Source organism: Mauremys mutica, chromosome 2, assembly GCF_020497125.1.
Source record: "Mauremys mutica isolate MM-2020 ecotype Southern chromosome 2, ASM2049712v1, whole genome shotgun sequence".
In the NCBI taxonomy this organism is placed as follows: domain Eukaryota; kingdom Metazoa; phylum Chordata; order Testudines; family Geoemydidae; genus Mauremys; species Mauremys mutica.
The window spans coordinates 277991834-278010585 of record NC_059073.1 but is presented as its reverse complement, the minus strand read 5'-3'; the positions used below and the strand labels follow the sequence as shown (position 1 = coordinate 278010585).

Genomic DNA, 18752 nt, shown 5'->3' with positions numbered 1-18752 from the left:
AAGCTTTAGGTAAGACAGATACACGTGTGGACTATTGTGTTAAAAACCTTTTGCTCTTGTGCTGCTTTGTTCACCCTGTTGAGAGTGAACAATACTGTACTTTGTTGTGGAAAAGCTATTTTATGTCATTGCATTCACACACTGATCACAGCTTGCAGGGCTTGACCCCTTTGGCCTGCTGAGGAATCATGGTTAGTACACAGAGTACTGTACCCCAGGACCCAGTCTGAGATTGGCAGAACCATGGGATTTCACCCTGGGAGAAGGTGCATTTGGCCAGACTAGTGCAGGAGGTTAAAGGTGCAGGCAGCTCTGAACTGGGACACCAACCTTGTACTACTTCACGTGCAAATAACACATTTTATAGCTACAATACATGTATGTCTTCAGGTAATTTATCTTCATCTAGCTGAGGTCAGAGTTCAGGCTGTGATTTTAATTGTGACTGTGAAGAATCAGATGCATGCATTGTGGCTGAGTACAATGTTGTAACAAAAAAAAGTGTATTGTGGGGCTGGAAGTCTGTGAGTGTTTTGGGTATCAGGTTTTGCTGGTAAAGAATGTGAGTTGAAGTTGATGTGGATGGGAAAGGCCCACTAGTTAATATAGGCCTGATCCTGATAGGTGTTAAGTGATTCCTTCAAGTCCTTGAGGTCAATGGTAATTGAGGAGGCTCAGCATCTTGCAGGATCAGGAACTTTCTGGGATTGGGCTCAGCTCCAAAAGGGATGCTTTATAAATCTGTGCAAAATCCATTCAGCTATATTTGAGTTGTGAGTGGAAAAGAGAGACTTTTCCTATCAAAAACATTGTGGTTATTCCTGTGCACAAGGAGAAAAGTGATGGTATGCCTATAAAAGTGTGGTATAGTGCCTCTGTCCCCTCCAAACCATACCCTGACAACCCTACATTCTCCAACTTTTTTTTGATGGGTTTCTTTCACCTGGCAGCACTGAGAAGCAAAACCCTGCATAACACTCATTTAGGAGGCATACAAATAGGCTGAATTTTGAAACATCAAACATCACGTCTCTAGCCCTTACTGAGTAATAGCTTACTCAGTAACTGCCCTTACTAGCTGCCTCAGTAACTACAAGCTTGAATATAAGAAGTTCTGAGGTTAAAAATGTGCAGTACCAAAGACCTATTTGATTTTTAGTTATGCTATTATCTCTACAGAACTGCTACATCTTTATTTCTTCTCCTAAATCTAATGGAATTGCATTAAGGTCACAAATGTATCGATCACCCTTCCTCAATATTTACTTACTTATTTCCTTTCTCCCACCTGCTGTTTGTCTTGTCCGGTTAGTTTGTAAGCCGATTAAGGTACTGACTGTCTCTTTATGTGTCTGTACAGCGCCTAGCACAATGGGGCCCTGACTTCATTTGGAGCTTATAATCACTACTGTTACAGAAATAATAATTTGTTGTAGTAGTCAAGTGTTCTGTTTAGTTTTAATAAAAAGTTAATTTAGTAGTTAAAAGTTTGGATATGCAAAAGGTGAGATTCTGAAAGAAACAGTCACTTGACCCCTTACACCTATTAGTTGGCTTGTTAGATACATGCTGTACTGTGAGACACATTCAATGTGGGTATATTAACATTGCCAGGAGGAATACACAAACTTTTGAGTTTTTAAAACATTTAGGTGTAATTGTTTTGAATTTTCAAATTATATTTCACAACAGGGGAAATTAAAGTCCATGAAAAAGCACAAATGAAGTGGGATGTTTTCATGACGAGTGCCCCAAACACTTAGCAGAAAAGCAATACTGGAAAGGCTGAGTTGACTTAACTATAGCTAATCTCTAGATAAACATCTTTAAACTGAAATGACTAAACATGATTTTGAAAAGCTCTTATTCTCCAGCTCCTTGTACCAATGCACTTGGAAGCAGAGACCACTTGAATCTGTCTCTGCTCTGCTGAAGCCCACTGGAAATACTCTGTTTTCATATATACACAGGTAACCCACCTGACCAGTTGGTTACATGCATATGCACCTTGTCGGTAGAACAAAGCTTTGATTAAAGTGCCTATAAACCTAAGCCATGGATACCTGCTCCCTTATAATGAAAGATGCATCCCTCACTGTAAATAACCCCCTTTCTTCGAGCAATCCAAACCATTAGGCATGTAATAGTTTATTCATACGAGCAGGTGCAGAGCAGCATCCTATCTAAACAGGGTAATAGGTGCATGAGATGAATAGGTGTGTGACAGCGAGTGAAGCACTAAGCTGAGCACAGAGAAGGGAATGCGGGGATCCATTTACCATCTGCTGGTGCAGTCCTCTGCAAGAAGCCTGGGCTGTTCTTGGAGACTTTCAGGGCGAGGAGCAGCAGGGCACTGAGCTAAGCAGCGGCGGCAGCAGGTGCCGAACCCAAGCGGGCTCCTCCTCCACCTGGCAGGGAGGGAGGCAGGGGCCGCCATCCGGCCGGGGAAGGCAACAGGCTCTCGCTGAGCGAGGGGTGCGTTCGCCCGGGGAGGACTGGAGGGAAGGGGGGTTGCCGTCAGCTGATGGGCCACGTTTTGACGTCGGAGTCATTCTCCTCTTTGATAAAGCCCCGCCGCCGGCTCGGACTGCGCTCGTCGCCGTTCCCAGCCCTGCACCAGGGAGCGGGGCTCGGGCGCCCGGGGACGGCTCCCCCCGGCGGGCTGCGGGGGGTTCCGCGGCGGGCCGGGGCCGGGGCCAGCGGGGCTGTTCTCCCGTCCCCTGGGCAGGCTGGGAGCCCGGCGCCGAGCCCGCGGCCACGCTCCCTCCCTCCCGCCGGCGCCCAGCGCCATGGCCGCGCGTCCCCCCAAACTTCGCCTCGGGCCGGGCACGGAGGCGCCGCCGGCTCCCAGCCCGCCACCCGCGCCCTGAGCCCCACGGCCCCGTCGCGCCCTTCCCCCGCGGCGGCCAGCATGGACGGGCCCCTGAACCTCTCCGCCACCCCGTGGGCGGCCGCGGCCAACCGGAGCGGCGGCCCCCCGGCGGCCCTGCCCGGCCGGGCCCCGCTGTCGGTGTTCGGCGTCCTGCTGCTCACCCTGCTGGCGCTGCTGGCCGCCGCCACCTTCCTGTGGAACGTGCTGGTGCTGGCCACCATCCTGCGGGTGCGCGCCTTCCACCGCGTGCCCCACAACCTGGTGGCCTCCATGGCCGTCTCCGACGTGATGGTGGCGGCGCTGGTCATGCCCCTCAGCCTGGTGCACGAGTTGGCCGGGCGGCGCTGGCGGCTGGGCCGGGCGCTGTGCCACGTGTGGATCGCCTTCGACGTGCTGTGCTGCACGGCCAGCATCTGGAACGTGACGGCCATCGCCCTGGACCGCTACTGGTCCCTCAGCCGCCACCTGGAGTACACCCTGCGCGCCCGCCGCTGCATCTCCAATGCCATGATCGCCCTCACCTGGGCCCTCTCCGCCGTCATCGCCCTGGCCCCGCTGCTCTTCGGCTGGGGGGAGACCTACTCCGAGGGCAACCAGGAGTGCCAGGTCAGCCAGGAGCCCTCCTACACGGTCTTCTCCACCTTCGGCGCCTTCTACCTGCCGCTCTGCGTCGTGCTCTTTGTCTACTGGAAGATCTACAAGGCGGCCAAGTTTCGCATCGGATCCCGGAAGAGCAACTCCATCACCCCCGTCGCCCCTGAAGGGCTAGAGGTGGGTCAAGCCTGGGGTTTGCCAGCTGGCCTGGGCTGGGTGGCAGCTGAGATGATGTCCGGGGCCCTGGGACCCCACTCTGGCCCAGCCTTGCAGGGGAAATTTGCCCAGGACTGTGGAGCACTGAGGTCTAGATGGGAGACTTGCCGGCCAAGTGTGCAGTCGTTGGATGCTAGTGGAAATGTTGTGCAGGAACTTTGAGCCTGACTGTGAACCTCTGGCTCAGGCTGGTGAGCAGTGACTCACAGAAGTAGTCCCTTGAAATCCTGTGGGTCAGTGCTCACTTGTGTGACTGAGGGTGTCACAGATGAGTCTGGCCTGTTAGGGGTGGAGGGTCCGTAGGCAACCACCCAGAATATGGAAAATAACCTGACATAGTCTTAGGGGAAATGTGTGTGTGTGCAGGCACCTACACAACCTTGCAGATTGTTTCCTAATGGTAGCTGGATGCTTTGAACTCGTGATTTGCTGGTGTATTAATGAGCTATATGACAATTTTTGGCAATAATGTATGTTGTATGCTCTCCTAGTATATTTTTTCTCCTTTCCCCCATCATATGCCTCTCAGAGACTAGGATAGTCAGAGGAAGCAGGCAGGGCTGTGTGTGTGTGAGAGAGATCTACTGCTCTGATCCTGCTAAAAGTGTGAAATATACATGTTCGGATTGTGATAGTGGGAGTAATTGTGCATATGCAGTTTCCACTATCACTGCTATTTTTATAACCTCAGCAAAGAGTACTGTGGCACCTTATAGACTAACAGACATTTTGGAGCATGAGCTTTCGTAGGTGAATACCCACTTCGTATTCACCCACGAAAGCTCATGCTCCAAAACGTCTGTTAGTCTATAAGGTGCCACTTAGTCTGGATCAGTAAAAGCAGCAAACACGGCTACCCCTCTGATACTTGACACCATTTATAACCTCAGTTATTCAAAACTCCTCTTACCCAAAACAGGGACATATACCTCACATCTCTTAAATAGGATAAAGTTGCACTGCTGACCCAAACTACTTCAGTGTGCCCGATCATATTCATATAACTGCAACTGTACTGTAGATTGTTTGCAGACACATGCAATATGCTTGGTGTGATGATGTGCAGCCGCAGGCAGGGTGCATATGTTGATGCTTGTGCTCACGTCTGGCAGGTGAAGGAGGCCTCCCAACAATCCCAGATGGTCTTCACAGTCCGCCACGCCACTGTTACCTTCCAGACTGATGGAGACACATGGCGAGAGCAGAAGGAGAAGAAAGCTGTCCTCATGGTGGGCATCCTTATTGGGGTCTTCGTACTATGCTGGATCCCCTTCTTCATCACTGAACTCATCAATCCTCTCTGCTCCTGTGACATCCCACCCATTTGGAAAAGTATTTTTCTATGGCTCGGCTATTCTAATTCCTTTTTTAATCCACTGATCTATACGGCTTTCAACAAAAACTACAACAATGCCTTCAGGAATCTATTTTCCAGACAGCACTGAGCAGCAAGCAGGAAATGAGAGGAAACCCCCTCTTCTCCAGCAACCCCTCTAAAGCTCCATTGCTTTCCCTACTTAACACTATGCAGACTGGGGAACGCTGAAAGAAACTCAACTACAGAGATCACCAGAATGATTCATTGAGCTCATAAAAGATTGCCTCTGAAATTCAGCAGCCCTCAGAGACTCTGCCCACACTTCCTTTCCCACCCTCCAAGCCAGTCGTTTTGTAAACAGCACACAAGGGCTTGCTGAGTCTCCAGCAGTGTCCTTTTCCAGCACGCAGTTGACTTCACCCTCTCTTCAGTGATGTCACTCAGGTGCAGTTTGCTTGCAAGAGCAGGGCAGAGAAGTCCATGTGACACAGAAGGGTTTTTTTGAAGCCCAGTGCCTGCTTAGCTGCTCTTTGCATTTCAGAACTATTAATTTACATATTCCCATATGCAAAGCCAAACCCCTTTAGCAGTAGGGTTTCTCATGACAGTGTGAAACAGGCATCTGAAGAAGTGGGGTTTTTTTTACCCATGAAAGCTTATACCCAAATAAATCTGTTAGCCTTTAAGGAGCCACTGGACTTCTCATTGTTTTTGTGTGAAACCAGCTATTTTACTGAAAAAACTATTTTTCAGAGGTGAAGAATGGAATCTGTGTTGCAGAGATTAATATTAACTCTGAAAATGAATCTTATTCCCCAAATATAACTGCTCGGTAAAGATATGAGAAAAGGCTTCTGCATTATGGATCTATCAACAGGGGGATGTTTACTATTGGATTTGGTGTAGCAAGTTTTTCTGTATTTGTTGTGGAAACTTAATTTATGTGCAATAGAGTGAGAGAAAGGGGTGCATCATCTGTTTCATATGCCTGATTTAGTTATGAAATACACAGGTGTTCCTTGGCTGCGAATGTTTAAACTTAATATCTCTCTTACACAAAGGAAGCTACTCTAATTCATGGATGTATTTTAAGGAACTTTGGGGCAAGTTTCCTGTAACCACTTGAGGATACTTGAAATGTATTTCAAAATGCACATCAGTTCAAAGTTGTTTTACTTTCTAGAGTGTGATACAGTTCCCATTGAAGTCGAAGGAAAGACTCCAGCTGATTTCAGTGGGAGTTAATGACCAGTCTAAGTATATTTAGTGGCTAATGAAGTTTGATCCTGGGAGTCTAAGGTTTCCAGCAATTTAGGGGAGGCTGTGTCAAGGGCCAGCATGCTATGCTTCAAGCATAAACCATCAACAGCCATGCCTTCTGTCTAGATTAAGATCAAACCCATCCTTGTTGCCCCCTTTCTACCATAAGTGCAGGTCCTGGCTGCTGCTTACTGTTCTGCTTTCTTCCTGTGTCTCCACTTCACCAGCATGATTTTAGCAACTGCTATGTCACTTGCACCTACAAGTACAGATACATGCTTTCTGCCCTAGGACTGCTCGAATGACAAGTTTTCAGATGGAGAATAGCATTACCTTCAACTATCAGTTCTTGAGGTGCAACTATTAAAATCAGACTGGAATTTAAAAAGTGGAGGAGAAGACAAGATAGGAATCAGAATTACATGATTTCAGGGTCTGGTATCTTGAAGCAAAGATAAAGAGGGGGAAAATGCTATCAATTACTGGAAAGCCTTTAAGCATCCTGGCCAGTCTGGCCCAATGCACTGCCTGGTGCAGGTGAAGCTCATGGGAGCAGACTCCAGCTAGCAGGAGGCAGTTTGTTTAGAAACAAAGGATGAAATCCTGGCCCTATTTAAGTCAATGGCAAAACTTTCTCATTTACTTCGACAGGCTTGGATTTCACCCAAGACATCTTACCCGGTGAATTTAAAAAAGATTCATTATACAACAGGAAAAATGAGTGAGACAGGTATAATCCCTCAAAAATCCACTTGAGCAAGTTCTCTGGATAAGGTGGTGCGCTAACCATGGACGAACTACAGACATTAAAGAAAGAGCCTTTTAGTACTTTTGTTGTATGGTTTTAATCTATTTTCAGTGGAAGCTCCGACATGTTGGATAACCTAATAAACGAGAGAGAGAGAGAGGGTGTGGGTGTGGGGTGGCCAAGAATGACTAGGAGGAAACCAATACAATGTTTGTCCAGGCAGAGCTTTTGTTATACTCAGCAGTGCTTGAAAATAGAAGGAAGAATATTTAACTGGTCTGATCAGCTGTGCTCTGCAATATTCACAACACATGTTTCAAGGATTTATGACTTATTACAACCTGCTAACAACCCTTCCCCACAGCTACCTTCCCCCCTCCATCTGGAGGGGTGTTAATGGGCCACTTCACCTTGAATGGTCCCTTGAAATATGTGTTAACAACTACTTATGTTAAACAATCTGTTCCACCTTATATTTAGGTGTGGCACTGTGAGTCTGGCTTTGTCTACAAGAGCATTGTGTCAGTTGGGTGTGAAAAAAACATACTCCGGACTGACACAAGTTTCACTAACAAAAATGCTGGTGTGGACAGTGCTATGGCGGCAGGAGAGGCTCTCCTGCTGACATAGTGACTACCGCTCATTGGAGGTGGTTTAATTATGTTGACAGGAGAGGTCTCTTCCCTCCAGCAAAAAGTGGCTATACGGGAGACCTTGCAGTGTAGACCTGGCCAAAAGCTATATCTACACTGGCACTTTTGTCCCTCATGGGTGTGAAAAAACACCCCCCGAATGACACAAGTTTTAGCGACAAAAAGCGCCAGTGTGGACAGTGCTTTGTTGATGGGAGCCGTGCTTCTGTCAACGAAGTTACCACCCCTTGGGGTGGTTTTATTTTGCCACTGGGAGAGCTCTCTCTCCTAGTGATAAAGAGCAGCTACACAGCACATGTTACAATAGGACAGCTGTGCCATTGTAAGGTGTGCTGTGTAGACATAGCTGTAGTTTCACAGACATGAAGAAGAGCCTAGTGTAGCTTGAAAGCTTGTCTCTCACCAACAGGAATTGGTCCAGTACAAGATATTACCTCACCTACATTTTCTCGTTAACTTTCCCTTTGTTGTGTCATTTCTGTGCAAGCAAAAGGACATGAGAAGATTATAAAATGGTATTAGAAAATTCTGATTTGTCTATAGTTGTGCTTTAACAAACATCATATTAAAATCCACAGTACCCTTCTGCAAGTAATGGCTACTGACTAGCCCCAGTTATCTACACAATGGATCAAATCCTGCAGCTCTTATTCAGGATTTAGGACTGCAAGATTTGATCTCAAATATCATCCTAGCCGCGTAACATGGGTGTAATAAAGATTTCTATCCCAAAGATCATCCCAGAGATTCACACCTAAAATGAGACCGAGGTGTGATCTGAGCACAAAGAGGAGGAGCCAGGAACTCCCTGAATTCTGATCCCAGCTCTGAGGCCTTGCACATGTCATTTATTTTGGGGCAGAGCCCAGAGGCACAAATCAGGACCTTGATGTGCTAGGTGCTGTACTGAGACACACAGTTCCTTCCCCAAAAGAGCTTGCTTTTCTGCTTCAATTTCCCATTCTGTAAAATGAAAATACTAATATGTACTTATCGGGCTGTTGTGAGGATTAATTAGTTCACATTTCTAAAGCACTTAGAATGTGGAACACTGTATAAATACTAAGTGCTGCTATAAAACAGCTTCAATTTAATTTCTCTGAAGGCCATTATTATCCATTATTGCTCTTCCTGTGCTATTTAATGACAGTATAGTACCCCCAGAAAAGATTTAACTAACCTTTTCCAATTTTACAATTAATGCATTTTCCTCTCAGTGCTGTGACAGTTCAATGAACAGCCTAGAACACCTGTATTGAGACTCAATAACTAGATCAAATAAGCTGTGTGTTAAATGCTGTCTGGTGGTGAGCCTTGCAGCACACTGAATGCAATTACCAAGGCTCAGGGAGCAGCAGCTTTTAAGACAATCTGTTACTTACATTAGTTGCCTTTATTCTGAGGAAGGAGAGAAGGTCACAGCTGACTGCCCTTCGATTCAAACAGAAAACAGGTTGGCTTCTTCTTCTTTCTTTTTCTTGGAATGCGGTTGCAGACAAAGCAGGCAGGAAGTGTGCTAATCTAACACAGCCAGAGATGTGCCAGGTATGTCTTCATGTTCCGATAATTTGACTGGACTTTTCATTAAAATTGCTGCTGAGACACCTGGCAGCGGTAGTTAAAGGGGTGATTTTGAGTAGGCAAAGTGCTATCTGGTTACAAAAGTTCTAGCCAACATAGATCATTGATGATTATTTGCTCTTGTCTATCGTGGTCAGCATGACTAGGCAATGAGGTACAACAGGCCATGCGGTAGGGCTTGTCTGTGCTTAAAATGCTGCTGCGGCACAGCTGCACCATTTCTGAAGTGCTTCAGTGTAGACACTACCTCTGCCAATGGGAGGGCTTCTCCCATCGACCTCTGTCATTGATCCACTTCCCCACGAGGCAGTAGCTAGGTCAATGGGAGAATGTTCCCGTTGACCTAGAGTTGTCTACACTGGGGGTTAGGTCGGTTTAACTGCATTGCTCAGATGTGGATTTTTCACACCCTTAAGTGACCTATTTACCTACTGTAGACCAAGCCTCAGAGTGATTTTTTTCATACATCTGAGAGTGGTGGGAGCTCCATTTGCAGCCAGAGTCAAAAAGTTATTTTATAATTAGGCACAATATTATACACTGACTAGGTTCTCTATTATCAGTTCTAATCATTGGAAGTTGTACTCCTATGTCAGAAATATAGAACACTTACACCAACCCTCCACTGACTTCAGAGGGTCAGGATTTCATCCCAGAAGTTCTAGCCATCTCAAAGAGTTTATGATCCAATGTCAGGGCCTGTGTGATGGTTACCAAGCTAGATGCACCATTGTCCCTTCTCGGGGTCTCACCAAGAGCACCCCTACAGGCCTTTACCTCTCCTGGGGTGGAATTCTGCAATCCGACCTCTCTCAGATCAGGGTCACATCCCCCTGGGTACTAACCATGACTACTTCAGCAGTTTCAACTGCGATTGGACCCTGGAAGGCTTTCCCTTCAGGTACCTACAACAGCAACTGATTAAAGTGATACAAAAACAACTGCTTCAAAACAAAGCAATAGTTCTACTTTCTCCCAAAGGTACCAAGCATGCAGGGCCAAGGTATACAGGAAAACAGAGGGTCCTATATGCATATTCCCTTCCCTAAGCTTAACCTCTCTAGCCATAGCTCAGGGGGGTCTGACTTATTCCTCCATCTCTGAGTTAGGAGAAGCAGCCTGCTCTGCTTACAGCATGCTCCCTCCATCTCTAACTTCTGTAGCTCTCCCCAGCATGGCAGTTTTTCCATTGATGCAGCCTCTCCTGGCTCATCCAAGCCCTGCCTCCTTCTAGAGGTTTTACAGTCTCCTGTGATCCCCACCTTAGCCTGGCAGCCTGGATGGAACCAGCCACCTAGTTTCTTCCTGCTGATGACCCAGCCATTGTCTCCTAAAGGAGCCTAGTATTTGGTATTGTTTTAACTTTCCTGCTCAATTCCCTCTACATGTCGATGTTGTCACTGGAAACCAGGCAGCAATACAAGCAGTATTTTGTTTAACTGAGGGGTGGCAAGGCTGGAACAGCTGATCTTACCTTCTATGTGGTACGTGGGCAGGGAGGGTTTGCACAAGGAGTTAAAGCCAGAACCAAACCCATAGAGGGCTTTAAAGATTAACACCACCTTCAATAACTATGGCAGGGTCCATATGTCAAAAGAATAGCCACTGGGTTGTGCCAACTGCAGAGGAAAATAAATGGTACTCTGGCCACTGACAGCACCTGGGATTCTTGGATCCCCCACTGCCCCAGAGGTATCCCTACACTGTTAATATCTCTGAAAAAAGGTGGCACACCCTCGATGGGGTGCACCATCACCACCCAACCAGTATCAACTATCTCTGCACTGAGCCTCAGGCTGCTCTCTGTCCTTCAGATCCCTACACTGGCCAGGCCAAAGGCACTGCATCATCTACTTCCAGTATTTAGTCCTGCCATGACTGCAGGGGACTGGACTAGATGACCTCTCAAGGTCCCTTCCCGTCCTACAATTCTATCAAACAGCCATGTAGGAATTGACTGTTATCAGTATTCTGAAGGCAACACCATCACATGACTTCACTCTCTCCCACAAATGTCTCACATACAGACTGAACAAGAGGGGTGGGGAGAGCATAAATTCCACCCTCTGGGATCTCTCTCAATAACCAGGCTTGTGCAATACTAAACTGGAGAGAGTGGAGCTACAAAACCAGTGTGGCATAATTCACCCAGGATTGGCTTTCATAGCCAACTCTGGGATCATAGAATATCAGGGTTGGAAGGGACCTCAGGAGGTCATCTAGTCCAACCCCCTGCTCAAAGCAGGACCAATCCTCAGACAGACTTTTGCCCTGATCCCTAAATGCCCCCCTTCAGGATTGAACTCACAACCCCGGGTTTAGCAGGCCAATGTTCAAACCACTGAGCTATCCCTCCCCAACATATGACTAAATCATGAATGGTATTAACTTTATTAGCTACTCACCTTGTATAGAGCAGCATGACATGAAGAACAGGGTCCTTAACTGATGTCTCAAAAGCACAAGACAACAGCAGTGGGACTGAAACTTCTATACCTAACATTCTCCTCTTGCTTTATGGTATTCTTGACATGGCAGAGACTGGAAAAATCTAAGCTCCTCAAAAGAGTCTTCTTCCACCCAATGGTCCTCCATAGCCCTAGCTTAGAGCTGTACTGAGCCAGTACATCTCTCTCTCTCTCTCTCTCTATATATATATATATATATGGAGATATACCTATCCCATAGAGCTGGAAGTGACTCCGAATGATCATTGTGTCCAGCCCCCTGCCTTCACTAGCAGAACCAAGTACTGATTTTGCCCCAGATCCCTAAGTGGCCCCCTCAAGGATTGAGCTCACAAGCCAGGGTTTAGGAGGCCAATGCTCAAACCACTGAGCTATCCCTCCCCTATTTCTTCTCTCTGATCCCTCAGATCCCAGCATGTTGAGCTCAGCCTCAGTCACACCAGAAAGTGTGTATTTAAATAACCTGTAATTAATTTAAAATATGACTTTGGTGCATGTGCCACAAGCTTAAGAGTGAATATGGTCACCAAGTTAATCAATATAGCTTCTTCCTACGTAGGGTTAAAATAGCTTGCAAGGCATTAATTCTGTTTAAATGCAAACTGACCTTTCCCTGTGGACTAAGCCTGAGTTTTGCTGTATTTCATGATTTTTAACCATGTTCCATTCACATCCTTATTTCATCCTTTTAGCATCTGCCACCATCGTATTTGTGCATTTGGTTGCTTTTCCTATTTAACAACATTAAATATTTAGAGCAAAGGTTTTAATGAGTCTAAAGGCAACTGAGAAAAATAACTGGATTTTACTACAAGATCAATTCAACTGAGGTTAGACACAGAAAATCCCAGTACTGTTAGGTTCCAAACAAACTACACTTCCAAACCAAGCTCTTCCGAAGAAGTTCAAGGTACAAGCATTAAGCCATCATAGCATCTATCTAGGTAACATCTACCCATCCATCACTGTGCTATAGTATCCAAGCAGCTTTTGTTAGCTGATTATACTCTGTTGCTAGTTGCTTGTGAAAGCTGTAGCTTTCCAAAATTAATCTGCTCCAGAGTGTTCCATTCACCACATGTAGCCCAAGCAGACCAAATTGTCCTAAATCTTGTAAAACAAGTATTGTGAAAAGTAGTAACTTCACGTCAATAGCCAGCGGATGTTTGCCAACAGCAGACAGACATGTTCAAAGTAGCATGGAAGACGTATGCAAGTGAACACATATCTGGAGATCAGCGTGTTAGCTGCCTTGAAATTGCCTTAAATAGGCCCCAGATCTGCAAACACTAAGGATTTGACTACACTACAAAATTAAGTCGACTTAAGTTGACTTACAGCCACTGCAGTAATTAAAGCAGTGGTTCATGTGCACCTATCGGCTTCTTTTGGCCCTGAGCCATGTATCTAATCTATTGGAAAGTTAAACCTTCTGTGTAAACTGCATGTACCCCACATCAAACAGCTGAGGGTACTGGTTTGGAGTTGGGCACTTTTCACACACTATGGCAGTGGTCCAAACTTTTCACATCACCCCCTCTTACCCATGTCCGAGCCCCCTCCCTGGAGCCGGGGCTGGGAGCAGGGCCGTGGCTTGGGGGCGGGGGGCGCAGACAGGAGTAAGGGGGCCAAAGCTGGGGGTGGGTCTGGGGCCCGGAGCGGAGTCGAGAGCAGCGCCGTGGCCAGGGGCCGAGTCTGGGGCTGGTACCAGGAGCAGAGCTGCAGCCAGGGGCCGAGGTTGGCTGTGGGGCTGGGGCCCGGAGCAGAGCTGTGGCCTGGGCTGAGACTGGGAGCAGAGTGAGGCTGGGTGGGGCTCCCAGGCCCAGCCCTGCCCTCCTGAACATTTCTACATGTCCCCCACAATTTGGGGACCCCTGCTCTAGGGACATTTCTCTGTCGGTCAAGCACTGAGTAGGAAACATATTAGCATGAAGAAATTACTGGAAAGTTACAGAACAGCATTTACAGTAATATCCCCACAACCGTAGGACCTTCAATATCTCAGTAATAAAGACAATGGGCCAGTTCTGGCTGGCATTTGTACTCATGCACATGCAGAAAAGATGCTGATCAAGAGTGTTTTTCTTAACTAAATCTGGCTCCCTTTCCAGCTCTCAGAGACCTTGTGGGACCAGAAGCACGGAGAGGCATTCAAGGGCATGGTCAAAAAGTCAGGGAACTTTGTTTTAGCACATCTGCCTCCTTGACCTGGCAGTGGCCCTGTGCACTGCCCCACAGATCAATTACAGTCCTAGCAGGAAGACCTGTACAGGGGTGTTCTGCACAGAGGTGAGTCATTCCTAACACTGCTTTCCGGTGACAACATGGACCCATTTTAGCAGCTGAGGAGAGCTATTTGGTCCAGTGCCACACTTCGACTTTTCAATCCTAGGAATGAGCAACAAAGCCTATGGAGCCACTCTCTCAGTTGCTTGTGATTTGCAGAGCCATGACGTTTCTCTCTCCTCAGCTGCTTGACTGGGTGCCAAACTTTCCAAGTGCACCTGCTGTACTTCTGAACATCCTCAGTGCACCACCCCCAGTGCACCACCACATTGTGCAGAATATTAAACAGACAGTGACAGCACAGCAGCCACGGCGTGGGGCAGACCCGGTCACCAGGGGTTACCAAAAGGTGGGAACTGAATAGCTAAAGAACTGCAAGGCACATTATAACAATATAAAATAACAAAACTTTGTTATGCCTGTATCAGTCTCTCATTAATGAATGCCAGTGGAGGTTTGGGACATGTGAAAGTGCACACACTCATTTCGTTCTAGAGGGCTGAGAGGGCACTTTCCTAGGGAAATGTAAGCTCCCCCGGGCTCACCGCAGATTTATGCAGGTTCCCTGCTGGGAAGGTTATATTGTTCTCCAAATTGCCAGCAGTTCCCCTTCATACACCGGAGCAGTGGCACTGCTTTCTCAAGGCCTAGGACATGGTCTCTGCTCATTACCAAGTCACCCCTATCAATGCGTCACTTCCTTTGTGAGGATACATGTGGTTTGTTTCTTTTAGAGTGTAAGATCTCCAGGTCAGGGGTGGTCATTTGCTATGTGCAGGGGCGGCTGCAGGCACCAGCACGCCAAGCGCATGCCTGGGGCGGCAAGCCACGTGGGGGGCGCTCTGCTGGTCACTGCGAGGGCGGCAGGCAGGTTGCCTTTGACGGCATGCCTGCGGAGGGTCCCCTGGTCCCGCGGCTTCGGGGGACCTCCCACAGGCTGCCCCTGAATCCACGGGACCGGGGACCTCCCGCAGGCAAGCTGCCGAAGACAGCCTGCCTGCCGTGCTTGGGGCGGCAAAATACCTAGAGCAGCCCCTGGCCTCACCCCAGAGCCTGCACCCCCACTGGAGCCCTCACTCCCTCCTGCACCCTCAACCCCCTGCCCTCCCGCCATCTGAACCCCTCAGTCCCAGCCCAGAGCACCCTCCTATACCCCAAACCCTTCATCCCCAGCCCCACCCCAGAGTCTGCACCCCCAGCTTGAGCCCTCACCCCCCCACACCCCTGCCCCAACCCCAGCCCAGAGCCCCCTCCTGCACCCCAAATCCCTCATTCCCATCCCCACATCAGAGCCTGCACCCCCAGGTTGAGTTCTCACCCCCCCACACACACACCCCAACCCCCTGCCCCAGCCAGGAGCCCCCTCCCACATCTTGAACCCCTCATTTCTGGCCCTACCCCAGAACCCACACCCCCAGTCGGAGCCTCCCCTCCTCCTGCACCCCAGCCTCCTGAGCCAACCCAGTGAAAATAAACGAGTGAGTGAGAGTGCGGAGAGCAAGTGACAGATGGAAAGGAAGTGGAGTGAGCAGGGCCTCAGAGAAGGGGTGGGGGATGGGTGGGGCCTTGGAGAGGGGGCAGGACCAGGGTGGGGAAAGGGTGTTCAGTTTTGTGTGAGTAGAAAGTTGCCAACCCTAAGCGTGAGCTAGAAAGAGGGGACAATATCCATTTCTTGTTCCTAGCTGTGGCCTTGACAGGCCACCAGGCACTTATAGCTCATTATGTAAGCAGAGGAAGAAAAACACTCCATGGGTTTAATAATTACATTTCAGTAGGCGAGATCTCAGGTACAGTGAAAAATAATGATCGCTTACACTTTGTATTCATGTGTTCAGAAGTGCTCATGTTTGCACAGCACTCTGAACATGAAAAGCACCTATTGCCCTATAAAGCTACAATAACACCTACGGGGTGGGCAAGCAAGCAGCATTATTCCTTACTTCACAGATGATTGGGGGGACCTGAGACAGGTGGTCAGATCCTTGGTTCTCCTCCTACTGCTTTCCCTGAGGGTGCTCTACATTTTGGGAGGGGTCAAGCTAGGATTAGAACTCAAGAGTTCCTGGCTCCCATTCCCATGCTTAACCCAGGACTAGTTTGGGCAAAGATGAGGTCCCTTCAGAGACATTCAGTGGGGCTCAGCCGAAAGGCTGAGGGAAAATTCTATAGCATTTAATAGGTATGAAAAGTAGGGTCCTATAGAAATTACTTTAAAACCCTACAGAATTTAATAGAGGGCAGTATCCTTTCAAAAGAATTTTTGAACCATCTTATAAAGCTCTATGGCAGGGATATAATTCTCTGTTGAATTTTGTAGAAAAGCTACCATTTTCTATTATACTTTACAAAGGACTGGTCAGTGTGCATGAACACATACCAGCCAGAGTTTTGTCCTATGTGCACAATGGAATAGACAAATGAGTGAAGGCAGACATAGGTGGTCTCTTCAAAAATTTATTGCTGACCTGCTACAGCCACTCCAAATAAATAAGCAAACTCTGGGATGTGCCTAAATGTACACAGGAAAATATGTTTTTTGTGAGCACAATGATCAGCCCATACATTTGGAAAAATGTCACCACTCTAGATGGGTAATTTTCATACAATATATACATTATATAGGGGTTGCCAGGTGTCCAGATTTCAACCAGAACACCTGGTTGAAAAGGGACCACATGCGGCTCTGGTCAGCACTGCTGACTGGGCTTTTAAAAGTCTGGTTGATAGCGTGCGGGGAGCTAAGGCAGGCTCCCTGCCTTTCCTGGCTCCGTGTGGCTCCCAGGAAGCGGTGACACATCCTTGTGGCCCCTAGACACAGAGGCGGCCAGAGAGGCTCCACATGCTGCCCCTGCCCCAAGCACTGGCTCTGCCACTCCCATTGGCCGGGAACCACGGCCAATGGGAGCTGTGGGGGCAGTGCCTGCAGGTGAGAGCAGCATGCAAAACTCCTGGGCTGTCCCTGTGCCTAGGGCCAGAGGACATGTCGCTGCTTCTGGGACCCACCTCAGGTAAGTGCTGCCCAGAGCCCGCCCTGCACCCTGAAGCCCCTCCCACACCCCAACTCCCTCCCAGAGTCCGTACGCCACACCTCCTCCCATACCCCAACCCCCGGCCTCAGCCCTGAGCCCCCCCTACACTCCGAACCCCTCAGCCCCACTCCAGAGCCCGCACACCTGCCGGAGCCCTCACCCTCTCCTGCAGAGGCGGGGCCTTGGGGAAGGGGCAGGGCAGTGGGCGGGGCAAAAGTGTTCAGTTTTCTGCAATCAGAAAGTTGGCAACCCTATATATAATCCACACTCACCTTCCTTTTCACACGGTGTCAACCATTTTAGCCTCTTCTGCCTGGAGACGACCTGTATTTTTTTTATGTGAGCGCAAAGAATGAAAATCTATTTCAATAAAAACTTAATTGCAAAAGACTCTGCTTATAAAAAGAAAAACAAAACTAAACTAAAAAACAAAGTTAAGGAGTTGCAAGTTCTTTGGAGCACAGGGTGAGAATTCAGACTGGACAAACTGGAGATAAATCATCTGAAATAAAGAGGATGAAATTGAATAAGGCCAAATGCAACGTACTACACTGAGGATGGAACAATCAATTGTACAAATACAAAATGGGAAATGGCTGCGTAAGAAGAAGTCCTGCAGAGGGGTTATAGTCGATCACAAGCTAAATATGAGTCAACAATGTAATACTGTGTCAAAAGAAAAAAAAAAGAAAACATCATTCTGGGATGTTGTGACAGGTTATACCAGGCCTTTTGTGTCCCCCTGCTAGAGGCCCATATGGCCCTAATACACTCTGCCCCAGTGAATGGGGCCCTCCAGGCCTGCCAAGAGAAGCTGCACAGAAGCAGTCAATCAGAGCTAGAGAGCCTGAGGGACAACCAGAGTTTGATTCTGGCTATATTTTCATAAGCTGGGGGAGAGAGGTACTAAGAACTTTAACCCTAAGGTAAGGGATGAAGATAAAGGGGCCAGGTAGGAAGAGGCCCAGGAAAATAGCAGCAATTAATTGAAGTGAGTGGTACCTGGCTGCTGTTTATAGGAGCCCTGAGTTGGAACCTGGCATAGTGGGTGAGCCTGGGTTTCCCCACTGGCCACTGTTGATGTGGCCTAAGCCCCAAGAAGGGGACAAGGCTCATTTAGAAGCCTGAGCAAAAGGCTGAATTTAAAGGGCCCAGAGCTGGGGCTGAAGACCCTCCTGAACTCTTTGCTAGCCTGTACGGGGTTCATTTTTGACTGTGTGACCTGGCAGGAGAAAGCTGACAACCTACTGGGGGTGCAGGAGCAGGAATAGGACAGCAGTACCACATGCAACAGCAGGAGGGGCTCAAGAGGTGAGTGCCTCCTTGTTACAGAGGTATTAGCAGGAGTGTTGTAAGCAAGACATTAGAAGTCATTCTTCCACTGCACTCAGCACTGAGAAGGCCTCAACTGGAGTACTGTGTCCAGTTCTGGGCACCACACTTCAGGAAAGATGTGGAGAAAGTCCAGAGAAGAGTAACAAAATGAGTAAAGGTCTAGAAAATATGACTTACGTGGAAAGATTTAAAAAATGGGTTTGCTTAGTCTGGAGAAAAGCCTGAGGTGGGGACATAACAGTCTTCAGGTACGTAAACTGTTAATAAAGAGGAGGGTGATAAAGTGTTCTCCTTGTCCACTGAAGACAGGACAAGAAATAATGGGCTTAAAATACAGTAAGGGAGGTTTAGGTTGGACATTAGGTAAAACTTCCGGTCAGGGTAGTTAAGCA

At 47.9% G+C, this 18752-nt stretch overlaps 1 protein-coding gene across 1 annotated transcript; it reads left to right on the top strand.

Moving 5' to 3' along the window:
• The first annotated feature begins 2482 nt into the window (after positions 1–2482).
• Positions 2483–8567, top strand: HTR5A (5-hydroxytryptamine receptor 5A). The gene is made up of 2 exons (XM_045003272.1): positions 2483–3643; positions 4795–8567. Exons 1-2 carry the CDS (start codon positions 2525–2527, stop codon positions 5125–5127), a joined length of 1452 nt encoding a protein of 483 aa, XP_044859207.1. The 5' UTR covers positions 2483–2524; the 3' UTR covers positions 5128–8567.
• Positions 8568–18752: the final 10185 nt, after the last annotated feature.

Coding starts and splice junctions, on each gene's coding strand:
- HTR5A (XM_045003272.1), top strand. CDS start 2,525: ATGGGCCACGTTTTGACGTCGGAGTCATTCTCCTCTTTGATAAAGCCC. Junction 3,644..4,794: donor TCGCCCCTGAAGGGCTAGAG/GTGGGTCAAGCC, acceptor CACGTCTGGCAG/GTGAAGGAGGCCTCCCAACA.